At 51.3% G+C, this 27,855-nt stretch overlaps 1 protein-coding gene across 4 annotated transcripts in view; it reads left to right on the top strand.

The window, feature by feature from the left end:
* Positions 1-27,855, top strand: part of IGSF21 (immunoglobin superfamily member 21) — a 273,368-nt gene that overhangs the window by 176,936 nt on the left and 68,577 nt on the right. For 3 of the 4 annotated variants that reach the window (XM_063804624.1, XM_003307834.7, XM_054679931.2), the window contains exon 3: positions 8,057-8,178. In XM_063804624.1, coding sequence (XP_063660694.1) covers positions 8,057-8,178 — 122 coding nt within the window. Of the gene's footprint in view, positions 1-8,056; positions 8,179-11,201; positions 11,351-27,855 lie in introns of those variants that run through there. The other variant, XM_054679934.2, reaches the window with a different exon arrangement.

Here is a 27,855-nt window from a genome sequence, read left to right as displayed (position 1 = left end):
CTGTGCCCCTCCCCCTACACAGCAGGCGGCCAGGCGGCTGAATCATTCTCCCAGGCTTCCTCTCCGCCTTCATTCCCCTCACCTCTTCCCTCAACACCCCTGCCCTGGTTTTCCTCTCCCTAGAATACCTACTCCCTTTCTTGCCCCCCTGCCCAAAACTAAATCCAACTCTACTACCTGAGCCACTTCCTGTCTGGACTTTGGAATCAGACCCATGTTCAAAGCTCTCCATTTCACCACCTCCTAACTGGGAATCAGGGCAAATGGCATCCCTTCTCTGGCCATGGGTTTTGCATCCAAAAGAAAAAATGATGTTCATTCCTATAAAAAAAATGTTGAAAAAGAGTCTTCTAAGTACCAGACTCCGTTCTATAATCGGGGATGCAACATTGAACAAAATGAAGTCCCACCCTGGGCTTCAGGCTCCACTGGAGGAGTCGGAAACCACACGTTTCAGAAATTTAGAAGAGATGAGTCAGTTTTCTCACTGTCCTCATCTGCTTTGTTTACAGCCATACTCCCAGCACCAAGCACAGCTCCTGAAAGGACCTCAAGCAATAGACAAACTCACAAAGGCACCAGTGGACTCAAGCTCTAGCCTGAGGTTGACTTGGTCTAGTGCCATCTTTGTGCCCAGCCTTGCAGGACGCTTTCTAGGCATACTTTCTGAGTGGCTGGGATGGCGGCAGATCTGCTTAAGTGAACAGGAAGTCCGTTCCTTTCTTCACTGACTCATTGGTTCATTCCACAAATGCACATTGAGCATGTACTACGTGCCAGTTCCCATGCTAGGCTCCTGGGATCAAGTGAGATGGGCAAGGACTCCCACTTGATAGTTGCATGGCAGAAGTTTCTAGATTTGCTCATCACCTCCCACAGTCTAGAAGCTGAGCAATAAATTCACACTAACAGCAGTGTCCACTTGCCTTTGCATTTTGCAAGATGCTTTTACATATGTTTGTTTCTTTTAGTATTTCTCACAACTCTGGGGTGTGAGTTTGTTTAATATCCCTCGCGTTACAGATGAGGAAACTGAGGCTTAGAAACAATCAGTGACTTGCCTGAGAACCCAGAGCCAGGGAGTGAAGCACCCACAGTAAAACTGAGTCCCTTTCTAGCCCTCATTGTCTCTTGCATTATCTAATTTAATGCCCTTTTCCCCTAACTACCATGAAAGGCAGGTATCGCCTTAGGCTGTTTACAGCCAGGGAGCACCTCTTGCCTGGGCTGGGATTGGAAGCTGTGCTGGGCTGACACAAGATCCCAGGTGCCATCCACTCCTCTATATCCAATCAGTTCATTAAAACCCTCCTTGCAAACACTCTCTCGGCTGCCTGGACACAGAGACTTCAGCTGCTCCATTTCCAGGAGAGCAAATTCCTTCCTGGCTGGAGAGGAGTTGGGATAATGTAGGCAGGCAATTTAAACAGCCAGCAAAATACACCAGCAGTTTTCACTCTCTGCCACTATTACACTTTCCAGCCGTGGCGGGATTGGCCCATAAGTGGGATATCAAGTTTATTACAGCTATTTCCAACCTGTAATTGGTTTTGTGGAACACAAAGAGAAGGAGGTTGGGAAGGTGGGGGGAGGTGATATTTTCCCCTTTTCTTTTTTTTTTTCTTTTTCGGATGACAGCACCCAGGGACATTGGTGAAGCAGCCGAAGTTGGAGACTTATTTGTTTTTCAAGTTAAACAGCCAGGCTGGTCAGCGGGCTCTCACACTGCTGGATGGACTAAGTCCACCGGCCACGCTTTGATGACTCTACTTGAAAAGCAACCTGGCCTGGCTGCAGCCCAGATTTGCTGGTTGGGGTCAGGGGGCAGTCAGGGCCCAGAGGTGGGGTCTGGCAGCTCTGGAGCATGAGAAACTGTGGTCTCTAGGCTGACTCTTCTAGAATCAGAACACCATGGGCATTCAGGGCAGCAAAAAGTCCTCAGTTTCCTCATGGAACATTTAGGGAAACTGGGTCCCAGAGAGAGGAACAGTGCAGAGACAACCTTTGGGACTTAGAACCTAGCTCTCTGCCTCTCAGAAACTTCTACACAGTGTAGCTGGTCATTTGGGGGAATTCCTGGCTGAGATGCTCTCAGCATGGGGAAGAAAAGAGACACCTGTTCTTAAGAACCCATGTTACGGTCTGCTGCCATCATTGCAGTCCACGCACCCTGACCAAACTCCCTACTTTGGACTTAAGAAAAATATGTAATAGCTAATATGATGGAGCACTTTCTGTTACGATGACAGGAGTTGATGTTTGCAAGCAATATCTGGCACAGGGTAGGCGCCAATGTATGCCAGCTATTGTTATTCCCGTCATGCTATTATTACCGCATTCCAAGCAATCCTCTGGGCTCTCTGTGTGTTCACTCTTACACACTGAATTCTCACACATGTGCCTTACAGGGAGGCATGATCCTTCCCATTTTGCAGATGGGGAAACAGAAGCACACAGAACCCTCCAACATCACCCAGCAATCAACTGAGTGGCAGAGCTGGGATCTGATTCCAGAGCTGTGTGACCCCAAAAGCCTCTGCACATTTCCCATATCCCCAACCTCAAAGTAGGTCTTCTGCTCCCTTCTTTTGGACTAATCCATGCTGAGCGGTCAGCTCTGCTGTTTACTATTACAAGTATAATACATGTGTGGCCTTGGGCAGTTCACTTGCCTCTTTCTTGGCCGTGGTTCCTGTCTGCAAATGGGGATCATGACACACGTCTCTTGGTATAGTTCACTTATTCAACATCCCTTCGTATGCCAGGCACTGTGCTAGGCTCTGGGATACAGGGCTCTTGGAGCTTACAGTCCTGAGATTCCAAGGAACAATGGAAGGGAGGGCTGGGGGACACTCAGCCTGTGTAGGCACTGGTTAGGATGCAGATTCTTTTGCATAACTACGTGCACAGCCTCTTCTGTCTGGTCCAGGTGTACGCTTTGCAGAGTTAGGATGTTTTCCTGCACAGAATATCATTAATGCTGGGAGCTTTAAGAAAGAGAAACCCTGCTGGTTCCTTTTGGAGCCTCACATCGGGGGTGTTCTGAGGCCACTGTCCCGCCTGGGCCAGGCTACTCTTACCAGGGACTCCCAGACAGATGAGGGTCCAGGCACAGCAGGCTGTCCTGGGGCCAGTCTGTATCGCAGAGCAGCAAGGGCCTTTTCCCTTTTCTTCATGGTATTCCCAGTGCCTGGCACATGGTAAGGTCTCAACTCATTCATTCACTCATTGACTCATCCAGCAGATATTTATCGAGCGAGTGCCATTTGCTAAATTCTGGAAACAGAGCAATGGACAGGACAGATAAAGACCCCATCTTCGGCCAGGCACAGTGGCTCACGCCTGTAATCCCAGCACTTTGGGAGGCCGAGGCGGGCAGATCACGAGGTCAGGAGATCGAGACCATCCTGGCTAACATGGTGAAACCTGTCTCTACTAAAAATACAAAAAATTAGCTAGGCGTGGTGGCAGGTGCCTGTAGTCTCAACTACTTGGGAGGCTGAGGCAGGAGAATGGTGTGAACCTGGGAGGCGGAGCTTGCAGTGAGCTGAGATCGTGCCACTACACTCCAGGTTGGTGACAGAGCGAGACTCTGTCTCAAAAAAACAAACAAACAAAAACAAAAAACAAAAAAACCCCACCCATCCTCATAGAGCTTATGTTCTAGGAGTAGCTCATATTCAAGGACCTGTTTGTTTATTCATCAAAAGTCTGTTGAATATGGAGTGAATGAAATCATTCATTTCAGAAGTGCCTCTCGCTCTGGGGCCAGACAAACCCACACATCCACAGGGCTTGGCTTACCTTGTCTGCCTTGTCAGCTCTGTGGTTGTCGGTCTGCCCTGGCCTCATGGTCCCTGCCCACTGGCACCATGGGAGCCTCTGAGAGCCCATGAGACCTGCCTGCCTCCAGGTACTCACTCAGGGCATCCCTGCACTCTGTTTTGAAGCTGCTATGATGACTACTAGCAAATTCTCGGTCCCTGCTCTCTGCACCCCACTCCTTATAGACACAACCCAGCCTTCTGGCACCTCCCACCTGCCTCCCTCTCTGGGTGTGGGCTCCCTTCTTTCATTTACTGAATTCCACATCCTCTGGCATTTTAGCAAGAGATACTTTGCTCTCCAGCCCCATAGACAGAAAGAGCCCTGGAGGGTGGGGAGGGACACAGAAAAAGAGATGGTCCAGAAAGGTGTGAGTGCTCGTGAAAATACCCCATGAGTGAGCACTTCCCACCCACCAGGGACTCTACAAGGCTCATGTAATCCTCACAGGGAGGAACGTTGCCTTATCCCCATTTCACAGATGAGGAAACAGACTAGGGGAGGTGGAATGACTTCTTCAGAGCACAAAATTAGGAACCGAAATCAAACATTCAACTGGGGATGGAGGAAATCAGCCTTGCTTCATGCTCCAAAGCCTCCCATAGACAGAAAGAGCCAGCCTAGGACCAAGCACTCCCTGAAAAGGGCCTACTTCCTCCAGGAAGCCTTCCATGATCACCCTTCCCTCCAAGGGGATTCTTGCCTCCTTCAGAAGTGTCAGAACATCATTGGATAACACTTGGTAATTACCTGTTGCTGCTGCAGCCATCATCTTACTGACTCTGGAACCTCAGCTAACTGTGGACTGTGTACCTCTTGTGAATAAGGTCGTAATGGGCGGCAACCATGTCTGAAATGTATTTCCTTCTCGGCCGTGAGGCTGCAACTGCCCCTGTATGTCTCAGGCGTGGAGAAATGTTTCTAGAATTAAAGGCGAGGTGTCTTCCAGCACACCCACCACACCTTCTGTCCACAGCCTGTACTAATAATCCCCAACTCCCACCTGGCCTCTTTCTTGGGCCCTCTAACCACCAGGAACCACAGAATAACATCCTTGCAAATAGCTGCTCGCCCGCTGGCCCCACCTGAGCGTGTCTGAGCCTCCCATTTCCTTTGCCTTCCGAGAGGCTGAGGGAGGAAGGAGTGTGTACCACAGACAGCTGGGACAGTGGGGCCTGCCCTCCAGATCCCTCACCCTGCAGCCGAGATAAGCACTTGTCTCCAGCTGCCTGAAGCAGGTTTCACAGAAGCAGTTATTTACTCCTCTAGCTGACAGTGAGGCCCTGACACAGCCCCAGAGAAACAGATGTAAATAAAACCAAAGGAAAACTAGGCTCGTCCTTGAAACTCCCCTGTCCCTCGGCCTGAAACAGAGATTTACGACTCGGATAATTCTTCAGTGCTTTATCTGGGGTGTGTGGGTATGTGTGTGGATGTGTGGGGTGCGGGTGTATTTTCCTCGTAATAAAACCCTCAGTCTCGGCGAATAAATTTGAGGAGACAGTTTTACTGACAGATTTTTTTCTCTTTTGTGTAATAAAAAAAATGGAGTGAAATTTGAGATTGGGACGATAAGGGCTGCCGCATTTTAGGAGGAGATAAAAAAGCAGTACCTGAAGGGAGGCGAGGCCAGAAGACGGGCTGCCAGTTAAACAGGCAGGATGCCTTCCGCTTTATGACTTTGGGAGAAAAATCCTCACACCTCCACTGAGATTCTGACATCCTTTCTCCTAATGAGCCTGGCCACCAGGGGTGGAAAGGGACGTTGAGAGGCATTCAGTTCACCCGCAGTCTCTTCCAGCCTGATGGGATGGGATGTGAACTCTGGTCCAGAAGCCAGACGCTTGTCAGGAACCTAGTGTGGGGCCTCAGCCGAATCATTTTGCCTCTCCAAGCCTCAGTTTCTTTACCTGCAAAATGGGAACATTCTTGTCTATTCGGCTCTGTTCCCAGGGACCTGGTACAGCCACACAATGTGATGGGCTTAAAACTGGGTTTCTCCACCTGGGCACTGTTGACATTTGGGGGCCAGATAATTCTTGGGAGGGGGGCAAGGGGCTGTCCTGGACATCGTGGAATGGTCAGCAGCTTCCTAGCCTCTATCAGCTAGACACCGGTACCTACCAAACCGCACCTCTCCTCCCCAGTTGTGACAACCAAAAATGTCTCCTGAGCTTGCTGTATGTCCCCTGGTGGTTAGGGTGAGCAAAATCACCCCCCAAGTGAAAAGGCCCTGCTTTAAAGGTACTTTGGTGGCTGTAAAAAAGTCAAATGGGTGAGGCGGGGATGGGAAGAGGGTGCATGGAGAATGGGGAGCCCCTGGAGGGTCTTGGCCTCTACCCCAGGCTGGGACATTGGGATGTGGGGAGATGGAAGCTCTGATCCCAAGTACAGCCAACTCTCTTCTCCACCCCGTGCCAAGCTGGACACAGTCAACTCAGGGATTTTTCTGGGTGATGACAGTGGACGCAGAGTCAAGGTGTGGTTGGTTGGGGTGAGCATCTTTCTTGGGGTGAGTGCCAGCAGGGATCCCAAGAGGAGAGGAGAATCCTCCTGTCCCCGTCCTCCTCATCTTCCTCCACTCTCATGGTCCCGTTTCAGAAGCTGGGCCTGTGCTGCAGAAGCAGCCAGGTGGGAGGAAGTGGTCCCCTGTCTCCCCTCTGCACACGGTCAGAAAGCGCCAAGCCTTCAAAGGGAAGAAAGTGACGCGTGTGCATGTCGCTAAGTCCCGACAGAGATAGGAGGGGTGTGGGCTTACGGAGGGGTAAGGAGAAGCCGTGCCCTGGGAAGTCTCACTGCCGCTTCCTCTCAGGGTCCCAGAGCCTGCGAAGGCCTTCTCATGATTCTAACCATCCCCGGTCCTCACAGAGGCCACCTTACTCTTTACAAAGCTTGCAGGCTATGGAAAGTGACCGGCACAGACGTAGCCTGTGTCTGCACACAGCTGGTTGCTCAACCAGTGCTGGCCAGATGCATGGAGTCTCTCCTAAACCAGTAGCAACACCACCTAGGTCAGAGAGATGTGGTCCAAGTCAGCTTGGGTACATATGTGTCCAGAGGAGCCCAGCTGTGTCTAGGGCCAGTACTCCCAGGCAGGTGACAGGGGGACAGATTCACACTCCAATCCTCACCTTTTTGCCTGGGGAAGCTGCTTTCAGCATCCCCCCTACCCCAGCCCCTTGGAGTCACCCGTCCCTAGCCACCCCCCTCCCTGCCCCTCTCCCCGCTGCCTCCAACACGCAGAGCCGCAGGGAGCTAATTCCACTTCTCTAGGCCCAGGCATGAGGCCTCCCCATTGCAGGCTGTTAGCGCAGAGCCCAGCTGAGCTGCGAGAGGCTGCAAGCTCCCAGTCTATAATAGAGTTGCTGAGACAAGCGGAAAACTGCAGCCGAGTAAACAGATAAATAATTGAAACAGTGACAACACATACCTTGCTGCTTTGTGGAGTAACACTTTCATTAGCTGGAGGCAGCGCAGATGTGGGGAAGCAGGCGGGCGGCAGCTGAGGGCACGGACGCTTGGGTTCGCTTTCCATCAGCCGTGAACAGCGGGACAGCCCGGCAGCCTTGGGCTTCCAGCGCTGGCTTCATCGCCACCTCCCTGCCTTCTCCCACTTCCGCATTCTTAGGTGAAATGGGGACTTCGTGTCCTCTCTCCTGGCCCACCCCAAGACGAGGGCAAGTGCCCCACGCTGTCCCCGTCTGCATCGCCCATGCCGGGATGTTGGATTCCTGGCCTCCTCCCGGGCTCCCTGCCTCTAGTCTTGCCCCTTTCGATTCATCCTCAATCTATAGCCAGAGGAGCTTGTAAATCTAATCTAATCCTGGCCCCGGGGACCACCGCCTTCAGGAGAAGCTGAGCTCCTTTGCTGTGGAGACCCTCCATGATCTGGCCCACATTTTTCTTCGCAGCCTCTTCTCATCCCACTTCCTTTCTGCTCCAGGTGCTGTGAAGGCAGCAAGCTTCCCCTGAGCACACACTGCTCTTTCCTGCCGCAGGGCCTTTGCTGTTCCCTTTGCCTAGAACACTCCCACCCGTTGCCAGGCTGGCTCCTACTCTTCCTTCAGGAGGCAACTTAAAACATCGCTGCCTCCAGGAAGCCCTCGGTTATTACCTTATTCTCAGGATGGGGGCTGTCCTTCTTCTGGGCTTCCTGCCTGCATCTTGTCAGTGTCCTGGGGAAAGGGGTGACCAGGGCCGGCTGAGCACTCCTCTCTGTGCTCTGTGGCAGGTGACGGATGGTGGCACCATCAAGCAAAAGATCTTCACCTTCGACGCCATGTTCTCCACCAACTACTCACACATGGAGAACTACCGCAAGCGAGAGGACCTGGTGTACCAGTCCACTGTGAGGTGAGTGCCTGGGGGCGGCGGGCCGACAGCGGGGGAAGGGCGGAGGGATGGGGAGTGGGGCAGAGGGCAGTTCTCCAGCCCTTTCACATCAATCCCTCGGTGCTCTTGGGCTTGGAAGGCAGAACTGGGGGCTCCCCTTATGGAAGTGGGACCCATTCCCTGGAGGGACATCCCCTGGAGGGAAGAGGCAGGAGAGGGCCAGGCCACCGCTCTTCTGACTGGCCTCCTCTGCCAGCTCCTCCAACAGTCCTGGAAGGTGGGTTTTCCAAACTCCATTTATTTCCAAGTGAGATACTGAGGCCCAGAGAGGGGGAGCAATGGGCCTAAAGTTACACAGGCAACAATGACACCGCTGGGCGGTGAAGCAGTTCTGCCTGGCTTGGAAGCTCAAACACCACATTCTACTGTTTTTTGTGTGCTCCAAGGCCATAAGGGCCCCGAGCTTAAGAGAGAATGACCCCAAGCAACTGGACTCCCAGGTCAGAAGCAGCAGGGTGGGAAGGAGCAGTGCTCAAGTCGGAGATGCTTGATTTTCCTACCCCATCCCTGTTTTCCAGGAGGCGGGTGGCAGAATCAAGCTGACTCGATCTTCCAGAGCCTGCTGTTTTCTATGTGTGTGGCTCTATCTCCTTCCCACAAACTCCCTACAAGATCCTAGTCCTGTTTTATCCCTTTGACCCTTAACACACACTGGTCCCTCTTCTCAAAGGGGCTTTCTCCCTTTGGTCATCCGGTAAACTCCTCATCAGCCTTCAGAACCCCACTCCAGCAATTCCACCCATGGGACCCCTCACCTTAGCTGAACTGATCCCCCAAAGCTGGTCGGCTGCAACTGCCCCAGTACCCACCCCTCCTCAGAGGGAATCTCACTGCATTCATGAAGAGTGCACAGCTTTGCACACACACACTCTTCCACGCCACACCGCCAAATGCTTTGCCAGTTGCCCAGCCTGAAAGTAGTGGTCTGCTCCAAAGCTGGAGGGGACCGTGCTGCATCGGGTACCGTGAAGGGGACTGCAGCCCCGGCAAGCCCACATGATGTGCACTGTGGCACCATGCTATGTGGATGTCTCAGCTAGTGCCTGGTACTGTGTTGTCTTTAGACTGAGCCTGGAGGAGGGGGAAGCCCTACTCTCCAGCATGGGCTGTGGGTCTCTGTGACCATGAGCTCCAGGAGGACAAGGCACATGCTCCTCCTTCACCTTGCATCCCCAACTCTCAGCCCAGGGCCTGGCACACAGTGGGTACATAATGAAATTTGCAAAATGAGTGGACAACTCAGGCTACACTCCTCAGCCCTTCAGGCCTGTTTTCTATTGGGTAAAATTAGAAAGTGGGACAAGAAGATTGTAAAGGGTAAGTCCAACCCTGCACCAAGAATCTGACCCAGGCATCCTCCTCTGCCTGCTTTTGTAAAAATGGGAAGGTAAGTGTGCTCCCCAGGCGGCCTGGCTGGGTCCTCCTCCTCTCTGGGCTCTGTGCCAGGACCATGCTGAGAATGTGGACGTGAAGGTGTGTGAAGAGGTGTGTGAACAGCCGCACAAACTCCTTCATCCCCCTAGTTATGATTTCTCCTGAACCTGCTTCCAAAAAGAAATTATGGTGCCTTAAAATATTAAAGCACACCTAAAACAAGCCAGTTACAATCAAGATGAAAAAGGAGATAAAAATTCATTTTGGAGAAAATAGCTATTCTGGAAACCACAGATGGTTTTGTAGTAAGTGAACTCCCAAATAATCTCCACGACTCCCAGAAGCCTAATGCCACCCAGCCCACCCCTGCCGGTCACTGTGTCTCTGAGAATTCCTTCCTCACCAAGCCACCCGCTGCCACCAGCAAGGCCTCTAGGACTCCTTGGTTCTGATTTCTAGCTAAGAAAGAAACCCAGGGACCATCTAGAACATTCCTGAGCACCACCCTCTCCTGCTCCCTGGAGCCTCAAGGGCAAGCCCTGCTACCAGAAGACCTAGATGAAAATCCCAGCTCAGTCTCTGCCTACTGTATGACCTGGGATGAGAGCCTTAACCTCTCTCTCTCTCTGCTTCAGGTTCTTCGCCTGTAGAGCAGACTTGACATGACAGGCTTTGTACAATTGTGGAATTTCAGTGAAACTTATGTCCAACAGCCTGAGTTCAAATCCTGCCTCTTCCACATCCTGGCATTAGTGAAATCTGGGGCTGGTAACCCCACAATTGAGTTTCCTGACCTCCAAAGGAACATGACAGCACTAAGAGGCTAGCTGCAGCTTGTGAGGAGCTGATGGCGTGCATTCAAGTGAAGTGCTGGTTTCTGGCCTCTAAGTGGTACATGTTTGCTGCCATTGCCTAGAACAGCCTCTCCTTCTCCCACCATAAAACAAAACAAAAAAAAACTCACCTTTTTACAAATCTCATAAAGCCTCCTTTTATGCGCTTTCTGTTTTGATCTGCACAAACAACCCCATGAATGCAGACAGGTATTATTATTATTAATCATTTTCTCTAGCCCTGTTCTTACTACAGAAGAGGTCAAAGTTCAGCAGGCCCAACAGTCTCCCTCTGGAATGACATGAACTTGACCAGACCCCTTGCTTTTCAGTTGTGGAAGCCAAGGCCCAGAGAGGGAATGAGGCTTGCCTGAGGTCACACAGCGGCCCTGACTTAAGCCTGATATCAGGAGCAGTGCTCTTTTCTTCCCCACGTGGGGGCCAATCTCCCTGAGCCTCAGTAACAGGGGCGGTCTCCCAAGCAAAGAACACCCCAGGGAGCTGAGCCGTCCTGTTTGGTGACCACCAAGGGAGAGGGAAGGAAGGAGCAGACCCTCTGGAGCCTAACGGGATCACGGAGGATTGTCCATGCTGGGGGCGACTGCCTCTTCCGGCTGCAGAGCCCAATCAGGGCTGGCGACGGGGCACGGGACTCCGCATTTACATATAAATGAAGATATTTACAAATTAATGCATCTCAACGAGAGAGAGTCCCAGCTCCACAGCTGTCTGAGCCGTTTCCTCTTCAGCTGGGGAAAGTAGGGGGAGAATGAGGCTGAGAAGATTACCAAGAATTGGCTGAGAGCAATTTCGCGGGTAGCCTAGAGGAGCCCCAAGGACTCCTGGAGCTTTTTGTCCCACTGATGGGGCCCTGGAGGGATGGAAGTCGGGTGGATCATCAGGACTTCTGCCCCCAGGGGGTGCAGGTGCGTATCCCTGGTTGTATGACCTTGGACAGATCACTGCCTCTCTGAGCGTCCCAGAGGCACATCTATCAAATGCTTTTCTAGGTCTTAGCCCCAGAGCCCAGAACTCCCAGGTTGGAATTGACAAGAATGTGTTCCCTCTAAGGCTATTTAGTTGAGCACCTACTAGGACCTTGGCTTGGTGGAAGGTGCCCAGGGATACAGGGGGAATGAGAAAAGCACGGCTGTGCAATCTAGTCGGAGAGACATGGCAAAATGTAGATGAATACATCATTCCACATTCTGCAAAGAAGTGATTCTAAACCGTGGGCGTGTAATGAAGGGGCAAGTGGGGTGCAGTACCGGGAAGGAATGAGATGCTGGGTGCCATTTAGATGGGTGGTCAGGCAGGGCCATCGAGGAAGGTGGCACTTGGGTGGAGAACTGAGGGCAGGAAGGAGCCCTCTGTGAAAGCGAGGAGGCAGATGTGGCCGACAGTTATCCCACCCTGCCCACATCCTCTTACCCCTCGCTCTTCCTGGCAGTGCCAGCATCCTTGATGCTTCCACAGGGCTTTCTCAGGGCACTGGAGCCCACTCAGCCTGCACATGAGAAAGGTGAGAAGTGCCAGGGAGTTGACGCCACCCCGGGAGCAGCCTTGACCAGTGACTGTTTATTGGGTGCATACCCAGCCCCCTCGTCCCTCCAGGGGGACAGTTCAGATGCATGCTCGGGAGGACAAAGTACATGCTCCTCCTTCACCTCGTATGCCCAGCTCTCAGCCCAGGGCCTGGCACACAGTGGGTGCATAATGAAATGTGCAAAATGAGCGGGCAGTTCTGGGTATGCTCCTCGGCCCCTTGGGGGTGTTTCCTAATGGGTAAAATTAGAAAATGGGATAAGAAGGGGGGACATTGAGAAACTATGGGATGAATGCTGTCAACTGTCTCCCGGAGTTTCTCAGTGCCCCCCCAGAATAACCTTGAGAAGGCACCTGTATTGGCTTCCTTCCCTTCTAGCTCATTCCATCAGCTTCCTGGGACCCCTTCTCACATAAACCCTTTCCTCCTAAATCCTTGTTTCAAGGTCTACTCTTCATTCCACCCTTCTAGGTTCTTGGCTGGGTCCCCTGTAGCAAAAGACGAATTCACAAGACAAAAGGATACAAGTCTAGTTTGTATACGTTGTAGGTGATGCAGGACACTTTACAAGGAAATGAAGACCCACAGAAGTGGTTCTAGCTGAGTGTTTTTTGCTGGGTTGGATGAAGGGTGGGGAGTCATGGGAAAGTGTGAAGGATAGAAGGATCTGAGCTAAGGGCAGTAAACTGGGGACACTCAGCAGGGTGGCTTGTTCAGATCCCTTGGAAGTGAAGATGCTTCCTTCCTCCAGGTACAGACAGGGAACCTCTCACGTGAAGGTCTTGTGACCTGCTTCAGGGAAAGGTCAGAGAGTCCTTCCTGCGCCTGCCATTTCTCAAATTCCATCTGCTTAAAATATTCAATATACCAAGGTGCCAAATTTGAGGTGGCGTGTCCTGAACCCCCTCCCCATGGAATGTGGCCATTCCAGAGGGCAGCTGTGACCTTCTTGGAGGTCCAAGTGAATCATAGTGAGGCTTCAACCACTCCGCCCACACACATGCTGTGTCTTCCATTTCCTGAAGCACCCTGAGGCCCTTGTCCCATTCGATCTGCTCAGGAAGCGATGAGGAACACCGGACAGATTTCACTGGCCTTAATTCACTGATGCAGGGAATCTAGATTCGAGGGGCTCAGTGTATTCCTGCCCCCGACCTGCTATTGCAGGTCCCTCCAACACCTTGGCCAATGCTCTTTGCCAACAAGGTCCTACTTGTCCTTTCAAGTTCAGCTTAAAGGTTGCTTCCTACAGGAAGTCAGCCCCGACTGCTCAAGCTCACCGACTGATGCTATGTCTTCAGAGTCTGCCCGCCCCCCCACTAGACTGGAAGCCCCATGAGGACAGAGACTAGGTCTGATGTTTTCACCACCATCCTCTCCCCAACCCCCAGGACAGCACCCCAACCCTGGGCACGTGGTAGATGATTTGTAAATATCTGTGGGGTCAATGAGTTCGTGGTGAACATGGTGGTAGAGTCCTTTCAATGCAACACTTGCTGCTGGTGGTGGATGAACGAGACACCTCAGGAAATGAACATCCAGGCCCCCGTTCCTTCCCCCAACACTCACTCATTCATTCATCACAAAGGAATTGAGTAGTTACCATATATCAGGGACAATGATGGAGATAAAGTGGTGAACAAGACATAATCAGACCTGCTTTCGGGAGGTTTCTGATCTAGTGGGTGAGGAGAGACACACTACAAAAATGCCTTTAAAATAATAAGGAAAAATAGTTACAATGTGTGATGAGTGTGGTGAAGGGAATAAGGTACAACTGTCCCTCAGGATCCGTGGGGGATTGGTTCCGGGACACCCCCAAGCAGATACCACAATCCTAGGATTCTCAAGTCCCACATATAAAATGGCACAGCATTTGCACATCACCCACGCACATCCGCCTGGATCCTTTACAGCATCTCTAGATTACTTATAATACTTACTATCATGTAAATGCTAGGTAAATCATTGTTATACTATATTTTTATTTGTATTATTTATATTGTTGCATTATTATTTTTTTTCTCTGAATATTTTTGGTCCACGGTTGGTTGGATCTGCAGATTCTGAACCCATGGATCCGGAAGGCCAACTGAAATGTGATAGAGAGGGGTGAGAATAATGGAGTGAGGGCATTGCACAGCTCCTCATAGGAGATACCTGGAATGTATCTCCAGGAATCTGGAGACATCTGAGCACAGATCTGTAGTATAAGAAGCCAGCCAGGCAAGGTTGGGGCTTGGGAGGGCACTCCAGGTAGACGACATGGCAAGTGCAAAGGTCCTGGGGTGAGAAAGAGCTTGGTGTGATCTGGGACCTGACAGAGGGCCATTGCCGCCAGAGCACAGCGAATGGGGAGGTCAGCTGACGTTCACTCTCTGCGCCCTGGAAGCTGCTGAAGGGTATGGCATGCTCTGATATGCGGTTTGTCAAGCTCACCTCAGTTCCTGGGTAGAGAGGGTGGGTTGGAGGTGCCAGGGAACGAAGACAAAGCCATCCACAGAGGAGCCTGGAATCTGACTTCCAGGTATAAAATATTCAATATACCAAGGTGCCGTATTTGAGGTAGCGTGTCCTGAAGCCCCTCCCCATGGAATGTGGCCATCCCAGAGGGCAGCTGTGACTTCCTTGGAGGTCCAGGTGAATCACAGCAAGGCTTCAACCACTCCTCCCACACACATGCTGTGTCTTCCATTTCCTGAAGCATCCTGAAAGCCACAGGTGGTGGGGAACAGCCGGGCGGGGAGGGGTGGACCTGGGGGCCATGTAGAGAAAGCCAATGCTGGGCTGCACCTTTTGATGCACGTTTATCAGGAGGGAGACTCGGGAGAGCTGGAGTAAATGAAAAAAAGAGGCTGAGAATGCAGGGGGCTGGAAGAAATGCCACTTCCTTTATTACTCTGAGGTGCATCGGTTCACATATACACTCAACAGTGCACAATAAGCGTTGGCTGCATTTGAGGCACAGAGCTACAGCGCACAAAGGTGGCTAAAATCAGCCCCTGCCTCTTCGGAGCTTACAGCCTGTTCCTCTCCCTTCACGCCCGCTGGCCTATAAGCTCCTCCAAGGCTCAGCTACATCTTCTTCATCTCAGTAACCCCAGGACCTACTTGGCATTTAGAAAGGAACGATAAATATTTGTGTAATGAAAAGAGAGAAAGGGGAGATAAAACACGAGATAAATAGCTAACAATTCAAGTAATAAAGTGATCGCTGTCATAGAGAAGATTCAGATATAATACAATGATGAATCAGAGATGCAGAGACTGGGGAAATCAGGGTGATGCTGGCATTTGAAGTGGTTCTAGAGGCGTCAGTGGGTTTTAGACAAAGAGGAGCTGGGAGCTGATTCTCTGGTCAGAGGGCCCCATGTGTGCAGACATGGCAAGAGGAAATTGACCAAGTAGTGGCAAGACCACTCCATAGGCAGACAATGGTTTCTAAGCAGAAGCTCTCTGGAATCTGTTCAAATGAAAAAAATAAGGGATTGATTTTTAAATAGGCACATTAACTGTTTGGTTCAAAGAGCAGAGGGGTTTGTTTCCCTTTGAAAAGTTAAATGATCCTTCTACAATCTATTCATGTGGAGGCCAAACTCTTTTTTTTACAGTTGATACAAAGAAAAGTGCCATCTGACCCTCGTTGATTTCAAAGTCTGAATTCTCCAGCTCCCTTCTCCCTCTGTATATTTTCATGAAGCATACGTCTTTTTTCTCTAAAATATACCTAACAGGTGCTGCTTGCCACATGAAGTGGTCATTCATTTATTGATTCTTTTGACCACTCAGCAAACACACGTTGTTGTTGCCAGGCACTCAGCAACAACAAACACAGGCCCTGCCCTTATGAAACTAACTCTCCAAGAATATGCTCAGCTCCTGACCTGCTGGAAACCCGTTCCTCTCTCTCCTACCCAGAATTCATCCAGGAGTGTGAATGAGAGAGAGTAGAATTGTCTATTTTATTGTTTTTAACAGATTATGCCTCTTAGTATTAGAATTGAAAGCCCCTGGCTTTCAACCCCAAGTGGGAACCTTGTCCCCCTCTCAAAATCAGGGATGATTTTAGAAGACAGGGTTGCAGGTCTCCTCCCAGCCACTAGGGGGATGCTCAGCAGCCTTCAGCAGCCTTAAATTTCCCATCAACTGGCCAGTGGCTCATGCCTGTAATCTCAGCACCTTGGGAGGCTGAGGTGGGAGGATCACTTGAGCTCAGGAGTTCAAAACCACACTGGGCAAAATAGTGAGACTTCTTCTCTAAAATAATAAATAAATATAAAGTTACATATCAACTGAGCAACAAGCCACCCACTGGTGGTGTCTATACCACAGGCCAGCTCACTGACTGCCTGCATCAGGATCACCTTGGAAGTTGCTTTAAAATACCAATTCCTGGGCTCCACCAAGACAGAATTTGATTCAAGCCCAGAGCAAGACCTGGGGAACCTGGAATTCATTTGCTAAAAAGTCTTCCAGGTTAAGATATGGGCAGTGAGATTTGGAAAGCCCGCTTCACACAATCCCACCCACCTGCTCGGATGTGCACACTGGGGTCAAAGAATTCAATGGCCGGCACCAAGGCATAGATAATTCTAATTGTTGCTGGTCCCTATCTGCCAACAGGTGGTTATTCTAAGGCCCCTAAAGCCAGACCACTTTTAATTGAAGATGATGAAATAGCCAGGCCAGCCAGTGACCTAAGAGTCCATTCCCTGAGGCCAGAGTGAACTCACAGGCACCAGCCAGCCCTGGAGCTTGAGCTGCCCGCATGCCTGGGCTGCCAGTCATTAGCAAAGCAATAATAGCTGGCATGTGTGGTGCACTCATTGGCCAGGCCCTGGGCTAAACTCCTCAGGAAGTGAGGCCTTGCCTGCAGGCCAAAGGGAAGGCCAGGAGCAAGATGCTTTTTCTGTAGCTCCCTGGCCATGACACTCTCCCCAGAGATAGAGTGTGCCCATGCTTTCCAGCTAGAAGTTCCACTGGACCCAATCCCAGGCCTCCTACCCCCAGAGCTCTAATTAGGAAAGGGGGGCCCCCCTTTGTCAGGTCCCAGAGCAACGCTCCGCTCAGACTGCAGGAATCTGCTCTCAGCCTTCCTCCCTGGTTCTCATCTCTCTGACTAGGACCCTCCCTTCTTCATCTCTGGGTCCTCCATGCTCAGCCCAGCTCCTGGGGTAGATGACCAGGGCCTCCGTAAAGATTTGTCAAATCAATGGGCTGATGGGTTGTATTCCAATGTGGAATTATCATTTCAAACAGTTAGCAAAACTCTTTCCCAACCCATCATCTGGTTTAACCTGTGGAGCACAGATCTCAGACTCATTGAATCCTGTTATTCAGATGCTGACATGGAAGAACAGAGAGGTATGGTCACTTGTCCAAGGTCACGCAGGTCATGCAGTGGGAAGCCTGGGTTAACGCCCAAGCTGTGGCACTCCATGGGCCATTGGAGCCAGGTCCACTTGTGGGGCCCCTGGGCCATGGAGCATGGTGAGCAGGTCATCCAACAAACGGTAATTGTTTTTTTTTGTTTGTTTGTTTGTTTGTTTTTGAGACACAGTCTTGCTCTGTCGCCCAGGCTGGAGTGCACTGGCACGATCTCAGCTCGCTGCAACCTCTGCCTCCCAGGTTTAAGAGATTCTCCTGCCTCAGCCTCCCGAGTAGCTGGGATTACAGGCACCCACCACCACATCTGGCCAATTTTTTGTATTTTTAGCAGAGACAGGGTTTCACCATGTTGGTCAAGCTGATCTCGAACTCCTGACCTCAAGTGATGCACCTGCCTTGGCCTCCAAAGTGCTGGGATTACAGACATGAGCCACTGTGCCCAGCCCCAACAAACAGTAATTGATGCTCACCCTGTGCCACGTCACTTAGTAGGGGAGACTGACACGTGAGCTTGTCTCTCCACCCCTACACACATGTGCGTGTGTACACAGAGGATCTACCCAGGATGCTTGGTCCCTCCAAGTAGAAAGTTGCCAGCATCAGTCATCACCTTAAAAAGAGCCACAGCTTGGCAGTCCCAGGCCCCTGGATGCCACAGCCAGGGAGAGCAAGTGATGCCTACTCTTGGCTCTGGGAGAGGGACCTGGGAAGCCAGTGCCCTGCATTTTCTCTGCTCTCTTGGCTGGTAGCATCAATTCCATTGACTAGAGGAGAAATCTGTTTAACCTAATGTGCTTCAGATGCTCCGCCTCAGTCCCCATGGAGCTGGGCACACTCCCCTGCTCCCCATCTTCCCCTGCCCCTGCCACCTTCTCACTGCCTCCCCCATACCGGCGTTGACCTCTCAGGTTCCCACTTCTTCTCTCCTTCTCCAGGGGCTGCCTGGCCTTCTCTGCCTTTTCAAAGCCCAGTGGTGCTCCAGGCCCAGCTCCAATGCTCGGCTTGATGCAGCAGCCCTCCCCGACCCTCTCCCCAGCGGCAGAATCGAACCTGCCTGCTGTGCCCAGGGAGCGCCCCATGCATTCCACTTTAGCCTTCTCCTGCTGGCTCCCACCTGTCCACTCGCATGTCTACTGTCTCCACCAAGGCCATGAGCAGCCCAGGCAGGGCAGGGCTGATTCTTCTCCATGGCTCCTACCTCATGCACAGGAGCAAGCTCCACAGAGGACCGGCACCATCTCCCTAACTCTCTCCACCTCCTGTTACTGAAGGTGGACACTCTTCTCCTCTTGTTCCTTGACCTTCAGTCTTTGATTTTCCTTTTTAGAATGATATTCTTCTCTTCTTTCTCTTCCCCCTTTCCAATAGCCCACTTCCTATTGCGGTGCCCTTTTCCTGCCATCCTGTGCACACAGGCTTGCACGATGTTTTCATTCCCTCCCTCCCCATGCATTCTTGCATCTCTTGGCTAGGAGTCCCTCTGTGGTCCTCAAATCTCCCCTGCAACACAGACTCCAGATCTTGATGCCCCAGAGGCCCCTGGAACTTCAAGGAGGCTCCCGTTTCCAATTTAGAAGGAGGGGCAGGGGTATTTCTCCTTGGTTGGGTCTTGGGTTAGTGAAGAGATTTGAGGCAGGGAATTGAGATGATCCCTGTTGCATCCACAGCTGCCACTGAGTTCTCTACCTACCTTCCCCCACTCTCTATTTGACCTTGGACCCACAAGGAGGCCACTGGAACTCCCAGAACACACCCTTCTGACACCAGCCTAGCTCCCCAGGGAGGGAAGCACTTGCAAAGCTGTCTGCTGCCCTCTGGTGATGCACTAGGGTATTGCAACTTGGGGGCTGGGGGTCGGATTTGGTGGGGGGCATCTTGCCTGGGGCCCCCAACCACCAAGGATGGGTCTTGTTTCTCAAGGCTAGGGACCCTCCCTTATTCATCTCTAGGTTCTCAGTGTCCAGCACAAGGTCTCAGGAAAGGCTTGTTAAATTAATGAGCTGTCAGGTTATCCAAATATGGAATTATGATTTCAGCAAAACTCTTCCCCACCGATTGTTTGATCAAACCCTAGCAACCATCCTGTGCAGTGCAGATCTCAGACTCTATTTAGGGGGCTCAGGTGCAGCCCAGAGAAGAGAAGCGACTTGCACAAGAGCTGAGAGCTCCCCGTTAAGGCAGAATTTTCCTCCCCCGGCAGCCTCCCCAGCTGAGGAGGCTGAGCCCTAGGCTCATGGAATAGGGTGGGGGCACTGGGGTCACCTGTTCCCACCTCTGGGTAGTGGCTTGCCTTGATCAGGGGCCTTCCAGAGACAGCATCTTCACCCAGAATCAGCCATCAGGAATTGTAGCCCAGTGCCAGGAAGCACCCTGGGCAGAGTAGTGGGAAGTTAGTTCCGATGTTGAATGCACTTTGACATGTTTCAAGCACCTCAAGTAAGGGCTTGCCTTAATTGTTCATTCATCCTTTTAGAAGTGTTTGCTTATTAACTGTAGCCATCGGGAGACAGAGATGAGCAGGACAGGTAAGTTCCCTGTCCCCATGGAGCTGACATTCCCAGGGCTATGCTAGCAACACAGAGAGAGGTGGGGAGGCAGTGGGGCTCTGCCAGGAAGAGGTCAGATATGTGGTGGGGGGACTCTTTCTCTACCTCCTAGATGGTGAGCGAGATGACGCAGCCACTCAAAGTCCAGAGAATGAGCATTCTGGCAGAGGGAAAGAAAGGACCTGAGACAGGAGCAAGCTCGATATGTCAACAAAGAATAGAAAAATGTCCAGAGGGGCTGACGGAGTTGGTGAGCCCTGCAAAGAATGCAGAAGATGACGCCAGGCCTTATGGAGCAGGCTTCTGGAACTTGACTATTAAAATGCAGATTCTCAGTGGGGCTGGGACGGGGCCCCAGAGTCTGCATTTCCAATGTCCTCCTAGATGAGGCTGAGGCTGCTGCTCTATGGCCCACCCAGGGGAACCAGAAACCTCCCAGTGCCCAAGCCAAACCCCTAGCCCTTGAAATCAGAACCTCAGCAAGGGTGAGGGACACAGGCATCCATGTATTAAATCATCCAATCTGCAGGTGAGTTTGAGGACCACTGTTATAGAACATCCTTGGTCATTAGAGAGAACTTGAATTGTATTCTTAGAGTGATGAGGAGTCATTGAAATTGACCTCGGTTTGAGTTTTACACTGCCAAATGATGAAGCAGGGAGATTGGGGTGGGGTGTGATGGGGCTGGACAGGCGGAGGTGGAGAGAAGAAATGGGGATGAATTAGGAAGCAGACCTGGCAGCACTTGCTGATGGGCTGGAAGGGGGACACCAGAAAGTGAGAGAGAAGTTAAATGTGGCCCCTAGGGCCATAGCCATTGCATTTGGGAGGAGAGGGGCTCCTTCCTGAGAAGAGGTGACTGATGAAGACTTGCTCTGGCTGAGGGTGTAGGACAGAACTCACGAGTTGTTTGAATCAGATTAGACATGTCTGTTAGATGCCTGAGCACAGCCAGCAAGTAGGTTGGTGGAAACACAGGGCGGGGGAGAAGTTGTGACCACAGATACAAATATGGGAGCCACCAACACACGGATGCCACTTAAAGCCACCATCCCCTCCAGACTCGGGACAGATCTGCTGGCAGCCTTCAGACATCACCCAGGCCAATCCTCTCATTCTCCACCTGAGAAACCAAGGCCCAGAGACTGTGGATGACTTCCGTAAGGTCACACAGCAAGCCAGCCGCAGAATCAAAAGTCAACTTCTGACTCCTAAAGGAGAACTGTTTCCATTCCACAGTGCTCAATGCAGCTTCCCCCTGACCTGCAGCCTGCTGGGCAGAATTGCTGATATGGCAAATCATTTCTATGTCTGCAGTCAGGAAACCAGAGCTGTTGGAAATTATCTACACACACACACACACACACACACACACACACACACACACATTATCCTTTTCCTTCTTCTAAGTAAAAAATCAGTAACCAGGCTGTCAGCTTTATTACTAATTATGCAAGTGCTTTATTGCTGGTATTTAAAAAAATTGAAGGCTAAAAATGTCCAGGAAAGACCCAATTTAGTAAACAGTTCAGAATAAAGTATTTGTTGCCGTGGTATTTCTTCACATTAGAATTTGCTCCAGGTGCTTCAAACCTTCTTTAATATATTATGGCAATCTAATAAAATTCCCAGTTCTGGGAGAGTCTTTGCCTTGAAAGATAACTGTGTTTCAGGGAGTGAGGGTTAGGTGGAATTGAGGATGATTGGGAAGGTCTGGTGAGCCTGAAGTTCCTGGGAAAGTAAGGCTGAGAGAGGGCAGAAGATGAGTGGTTAAGAGACTTGCCTGAGGTCACAGTAAGCACTCAATAAGAGATAGGGAAGGGGATGGATGGATGGATGGATGGATGGATAATGGATGGATGGACGATGGATGAATGGATGGATGGATGCATGGATGGTGGATGGGTGGATGGATGAATGGATAGATGGATGGATGCATGGATAGATAATGGATGGATGGATGATGGATGGATGGATGCATGGATAGATGGATAGATGCATGGACGGATGGATGGATGCATGGACGGATGGATGGATAATGGATGGATGATGGATGGATAGATGGATGGATTATGGATGGATGGATGCATGCATGCATGGATGACAGATGGATGGATGCATGCATGCATGGATGACGGATGGATGGATGGATGGATGGATGGATTATGGATGGATGGATGGATGATGGATGGATGGATGGATGGATGGATGGATGAGCTTCCAGATGAATCATCAGGTTTTTGCAGACCTAAATCTTAGTCAAGGAAAAGAAGTCATCTTAAACTTGCCATTGATAGAAATGACAGAAATAAAAGTTGGTGGACCATTGGGCCATTTGTACAAAATATGTACCATTGCCTCTATTTGCAAATAACAGACTTCAACTGAGATAATAAAGCAACACTGCACAAAGCTGCAGGGCAGGGAAGCTGTCCTCATTTTACAGAAAGGAAGGAGATGATCGGAGACATTGAGTAACTTGCTTGAGGTCACATATCCCAGTAGCGATGGAGCTAAGACAGGGGCCAGCCTTCCTCATGTCCAGCTAAGAGCTATAGTTTTCTTTCCAGCTCACAACTTAGGTCCTTTCTCTGTGCATCATGGCTTCTTTCCACCTGAGTTTCTTCTACACCCACCCAGCAGCCAGAGTGAGCTTTCTAAAGTGAAATCAGGTCACCTGCTGCTTGAAGCCCTCCATGGGCTTCCCACTCACTTGGGATAGAACCCAGTCTCCCATCAGGCCTAGGAGACCCTGTATGCTCGGCCCCATCCACCTGGCCAGCCTCATCTCCTACCCTCTCCCTCTTCAGCTTCATAAACATCAGCTTCCGGACACCTTGGCCTTCTCGCCAAGCTTGTTCTTACCTCAGGACACTTACTCATGCTTTTTCTCTGCCGGTTACATTCTTCTTCTACCCCGGTGTCAGATCAAATGTCCCTCTGCAGAGATGCTTTCCCTGACTGCCTCACCTCCACCCAGAATTTCCCACCCCTGTGTCCCATCATTCTTAACCCATTGATCCGATTTGTTTGCTTGTTTTTTAAAGCATTGATTACTACCCAGTAAGACTCATTTATTTATCTGAATATACATTTTCCTTTTTCCCTCTCATATCAAGCACCCCGAGGATAAAGACTTGGTCCCCCTGCCCCTCCTCTGTCCCCCTAGCTTTCAGAATGGCACCAGGCAGCCCCTCCCTAGTCAGGGGCCAATGTAGATTTCATATACGGATAAGCGAATTCCTGATCAGAGGGCCTGGCTGTTGGGCCATCAGCTGGCATTGAGCGGAGAGGCCTGGGTTCTAGTCCTGATCCTGTGACAGAGCCATAGGGTGAGGTGGCCAGTCACACAATGTGTCTGAGCCTCAGTTTCCTTTTTGTCCAATGCACAAATGTGTTTGTGCTGGATGATGGGAAGCCCCCTCAGCTTCACTTATCGGCCCCTTCCTTGGTGCACGATTGAGAGAAACAGGCAATAGACCAGGCCCCAGGGTGACCGGGCTCCAGGCACAGCCAGGACTGGGGCTGGGAACCTGCAACCTGCCAGGAACCCAGTCAGCCGATTGGTTCTGCGTATTCGCATTTGGATTCTCAGGGGAGTGGCCTGCCCTCTCAATGGCAATTTCCTTGTGAGCTGGGCTGACACTCCTAATTATTATTTGGAGAGGTTTGGGGAGGCTCAGTTAATTGATTACATATTTCCTTCCTTGACAGGGCATTTGTTTGGCCATGTCTTGTTTTTTTTCCCCCTGCTTGGTTAATGTTCCTGGGCATGTTGAGTATTTTGTGGGGACCATGGGACTAAGCCCAGTCATAACTCTCCCTCCTCCTCCCCAACCCTGCCAGGGGCTTTCGAACACTTTAATTTAACTTCCCTGGACCTCTGCTTCCCCCATGAGAGTGATGATATAGCAAGAGCCCTGAGATCTGAGGACTAATAATAACAGTGCTCACAGTAATGTTTATCAAGTTCTTAGCATGTGCCCTGCCCTGCTCTAAGAACTTTACACACATTGACTCATCTATCCTCACAATGTTACAATGAAGCAGGTCCTGTTATGATTTCTATTTGTAGATGAAAAGATGGAGCTCAGAGAGGTTAAGTGACTTGCCCAAGGTCACACAGCAGGCAAGCAGCTGAGCCGGGATTCAAACCCGCCTGCTGGGTGAAAACCCAGCAACAGGGCACAGGCTGTCCATCGCTGCCCTGTGAGTGCTCCAGCAGGCTTGGGAAAAGGGGATGCGCAATCCCCATCACCCTTGGCCACGTGCGGGCAGACAGGCAGCTGTGGTCGGCCTCTGCCAGGAGCTATCAGTGGTGACACTGGGCAGGACTCAGAGCTTCAGCTTCTTCATTGGTAAAAGGAATCACGATTCTGACTCCTAAGCTGCGGTGAGGGCTGTAGTGGTTCTCATCTTCAGGGTGCCTAAGCCAGCATCTCGTGCACAGTCCATGAAGTAAAGGAGGGCTCGACCCCAGGCCCTTGCTCATGCTGTGCTTCAGAACTTACATGCTTATTCTCCTGGATGGAACAATTGTCACATCATAAAATGCAATCGTCATCTTAAGGAGAAAAGGTCATCGCATCATAGATGACCCTCCCAACGGCCCCTAAAGGGACACCTTGCTCCCTTGGGTGACCTCATGAGCCTCTCTCTTCCATGGTTTGGTGAATGTCCCCCTCCTCCTACTAGTCTGTGGCTCCTGGACGGAGGGGCCATGTCCACATCTCCCTCATCACTGCCAGACGCTCACCCCAGTTCCCACAGAGCTCAGCACAAAGAGGTGAGGAGGGAACAGAAGAATTAACGGGGGATCTGGCCTCTCCCTCTGCTTCTAGGGGACTGCTTCTTGGCTCTTCTCCCTGGCCAGCCTTTCCAAGTGCAGCCCGTGCCCTATCCACCTTCTGGCCTTGAGACATCACTGGACATCCTGTTCATTTCTTCATTCAGCAAACACGTAGTGAGCACCTCTGATGCACCAGAGGCCAAGTGCGGCGGGATGATTGGGTCATAGAAAAAGCCAGAGCCCCTCCACACACACACACACAAAGAGTTTAGGTTTGCAGAGCACCTGTACGGTTTAAATATCTTACATGGATTCTCTCTTTGAGCTCCACAACACCCCTTGAGGCAGCTCATGCCCCATGTCCCATTTTTATAGATTAAAAAACTGAGGCCCAGACAGACATGTAATGAGGCAGTTATAGTACAGTGTGCAAGCCCCGGAATGGGCTGTGGGAGCCAAGGATATGTGTGTTCCATGCCCAGGCTTCCTCCACTTCTGACCTCCCCCAGGAGACTCAGACATGCAGCAGGAGCCCCCTTTTCTGGCTTGACCTGAGTGTGGTGGGAAGGCAGGAGGATAGCCTTGATGACCTGTGAGACCTGTGGGCCCAGCAGAGCCTGAGTCCATGCCCAGGACCTATGCAGCCTGCAGAAGAGACCCTGGATTTCAAGGCGGGCATCAGGCTAGATCAGGGCAGTGGGGCCTGGCAAGCCCAGGCCAGGGCACTCACAGGTGCAGCCTGGAGCTGCTGGGAAGTGGGAGCCACTTGGCACCTGGTGGCACCAGGTCCCCATACTCATATTGCTACCTCCAAGGAGGGGATGCAGCTGTGCCTCAGAGCTCCACCAGCTGGGTGAGAGCCCCCTCACTGCATACCCCCATACTCCCCGCCCCCAGCTTCCCCCGAGCAGAGCCACTGAGAAACAGGAGGAGGTAGCTGTAGGGAGTTTGTCTGTGGGCCTGATGCCCTCAAAGGGCTTCCAAGTGGAAATGCTACTGTCATTGCCCTTTGGGGAATGAAAGGAAATATAAAGGCATATTTCATCTCTGTAGCCACCCTAGGGGCAACGATGCCACCGTTTGCTAATAATAACACACACTCGGGTCTAGGGCTTACTGTGTGCCAAGCCAAGTGCACTTACATGTGAGAACTCAGCCATGGAGGGGATGCCACTGTTAACCCCATTTCACAGATGGGAAACCTGAGGCATCAAAAGCTTCAATGCCCTCCCCTAGGTTAGGCACCTGGCAAGGGGCAGAGCCAGGATTTGAACCCAGGCAGTCAGGTTAGGGTACTGGCCCTTCTCCACTAGACCACACCCCCTCCTTTCCCCATTGGCGTGGAAGTTCATTTCAGGGGAACCCCACATCTGTCCCTTCGACAATGTGGGCCTCTCTGAGCCCCTGCACCGCACTTTCCATGACAGGGAGCCCAGTCCTCTGCACCCTGGGTGGCCCTTCTCTCCACCGCCTCTAGCCGCTGCTGAGGGCCGGCCTCCTTTTGCCTCTGCCCTCTGCCAGTGCGGGAGGCAGCAGTCAGCAGGGAGGTGCTGCGGTCTGACAGAGGAAATACCAGGGTGCCCTGGGAGGGCTGGAGCTGCTGGAAACAGAGCAGGACCGGCAGAGTGAGCTGATTAGGAGAGGCTGGCAGGGGAGGGAGAGACAGTTTGGACTGAGTCCCACACCATTAGCTCTCCTGCTCTGTTTCTCCCCCACCTACCCAGACTGTGATGCCAGCCGACGAGGCCCTGGGGCGTGCATGGAGGCCCTGCCAGCTGCTCTAGCTGCTGATGGGCCAAGGGGGCTCTGGACTTGTCATAAGCTCCCTTTACACACCACTAAAGATCCCCAGTCCCGCCTGTGGCTGCATGTGCCTCCTCCTTTGCTCAACACCCCACCATCCTCAGCCTCATGAAGGCTGACAGAACCAACAGATGCCTTGGTGAGGCCTTCCAGGCTCTCTACTGTGGAATCCCTACCAATTTATTTTCCTTTTATGTTAAAATATAACATACACACAGTTAAGGGCTTTATAAAGGAGTTGGTATCCATGCACACACAGCTGCCCAGGTCAAGATAAACATTCTCAGCCCCTCATGAGGTTTCCTTCCACCAAGAGGGAGGTGCTATTCTGACTTTTGTATGAACTTAGACTAGTTTTTCCTTAAGTCTAATTTAGACTATTAGAATATCAGGGAGATTTCTCTATGTGGTTGCTCGTAGCAGTGGCTTGTTCTTTTTCATTACTACGTAGTACTCCACTGCATGGACCTTATTAGTTTATTTACCTGTTCTCCTGTGGAGTGGCATTGGAGCTGTTGCTTCCAGTTTTTGATCCATGACAACTAAAGCTGCTTTGAATGTAAGCATTCATTTTTCTTGGTGGTATCCCTTGGAGAGGACGTGTAGGGTGCAGGGAAGGCAAATGTTCAGCTTTCAGAGATGCTGCCTGTGCTTGTTTGCCAAGGCTGCTGTAACAAAATGCCACAAACTGGGAGGCTTAAAACAACAGAACTGTATTCTCTCACAATTCTCAAGGCTAGAAGTCTGAAATCAAGGTGTTGGCAGGGCCACACTTCCTCTGAAAGCTCCAAGGAAAAGTCATGCCTTGCCTCTCCTCACTTCTGGTGGTTGCCAGCAGTCCTTGGCATTCGTTGGCTTGTAGATGCATCACCCCAAACTCCACCTCCATCATCACACGGCGTTCTCCCGCTGTGTGTCTGTCTCTCTGTCCAGATTTCCTTCTTAGAAAGACACAGTCAGTGGATTAGGGCCCACCCAACTCCAACCTGACTTTATCTTAACTTGATTACATCTGCAAAGACCCTATTTCCAAATCAGGTTACATCCACAGGTCTCAGGGGTTAGGATTCAACAGATCTTTTGGGAGTGGGGAGCGCAATTCACCCCACAACACCGCCTAACAGTTTCAAAGCACATGTACACATTCACATCCCTGCCAGCAGGATATAAGAGCCCCAGGTGCCCCACATCCTGTGTGACCCCCACTCTTGACCCAGCTGCAAGGATGACTCCCTGTTTCTGAAAGTGTCCACCATGCCTCTCCCCATCCAGACATTGCAGAAGCAGCACCTGCCACCTCTGCCTGGCAAACCCCTCCCCATCCATAAGACTAATCACTGTCCCCAGGAGCCTCCCCC

Source organism: Pan troglodytes, chromosome 1, assembly GCF_028858775.2.
Source record: "Pan troglodytes isolate AG18354 chromosome 1, NHGRI_mPanTro3-v2.0_pri, whole genome shotgun sequence".
NCBI lineage: Eukaryota > Metazoa > Chordata > Mammalia > Primates > Hominidae > Pan > Pan troglodytes.
The sequence above is the reverse complement of the archived record's forward strand: the minus strand, read 5'-3'. Positions and strand labels throughout refer to the sequence as shown.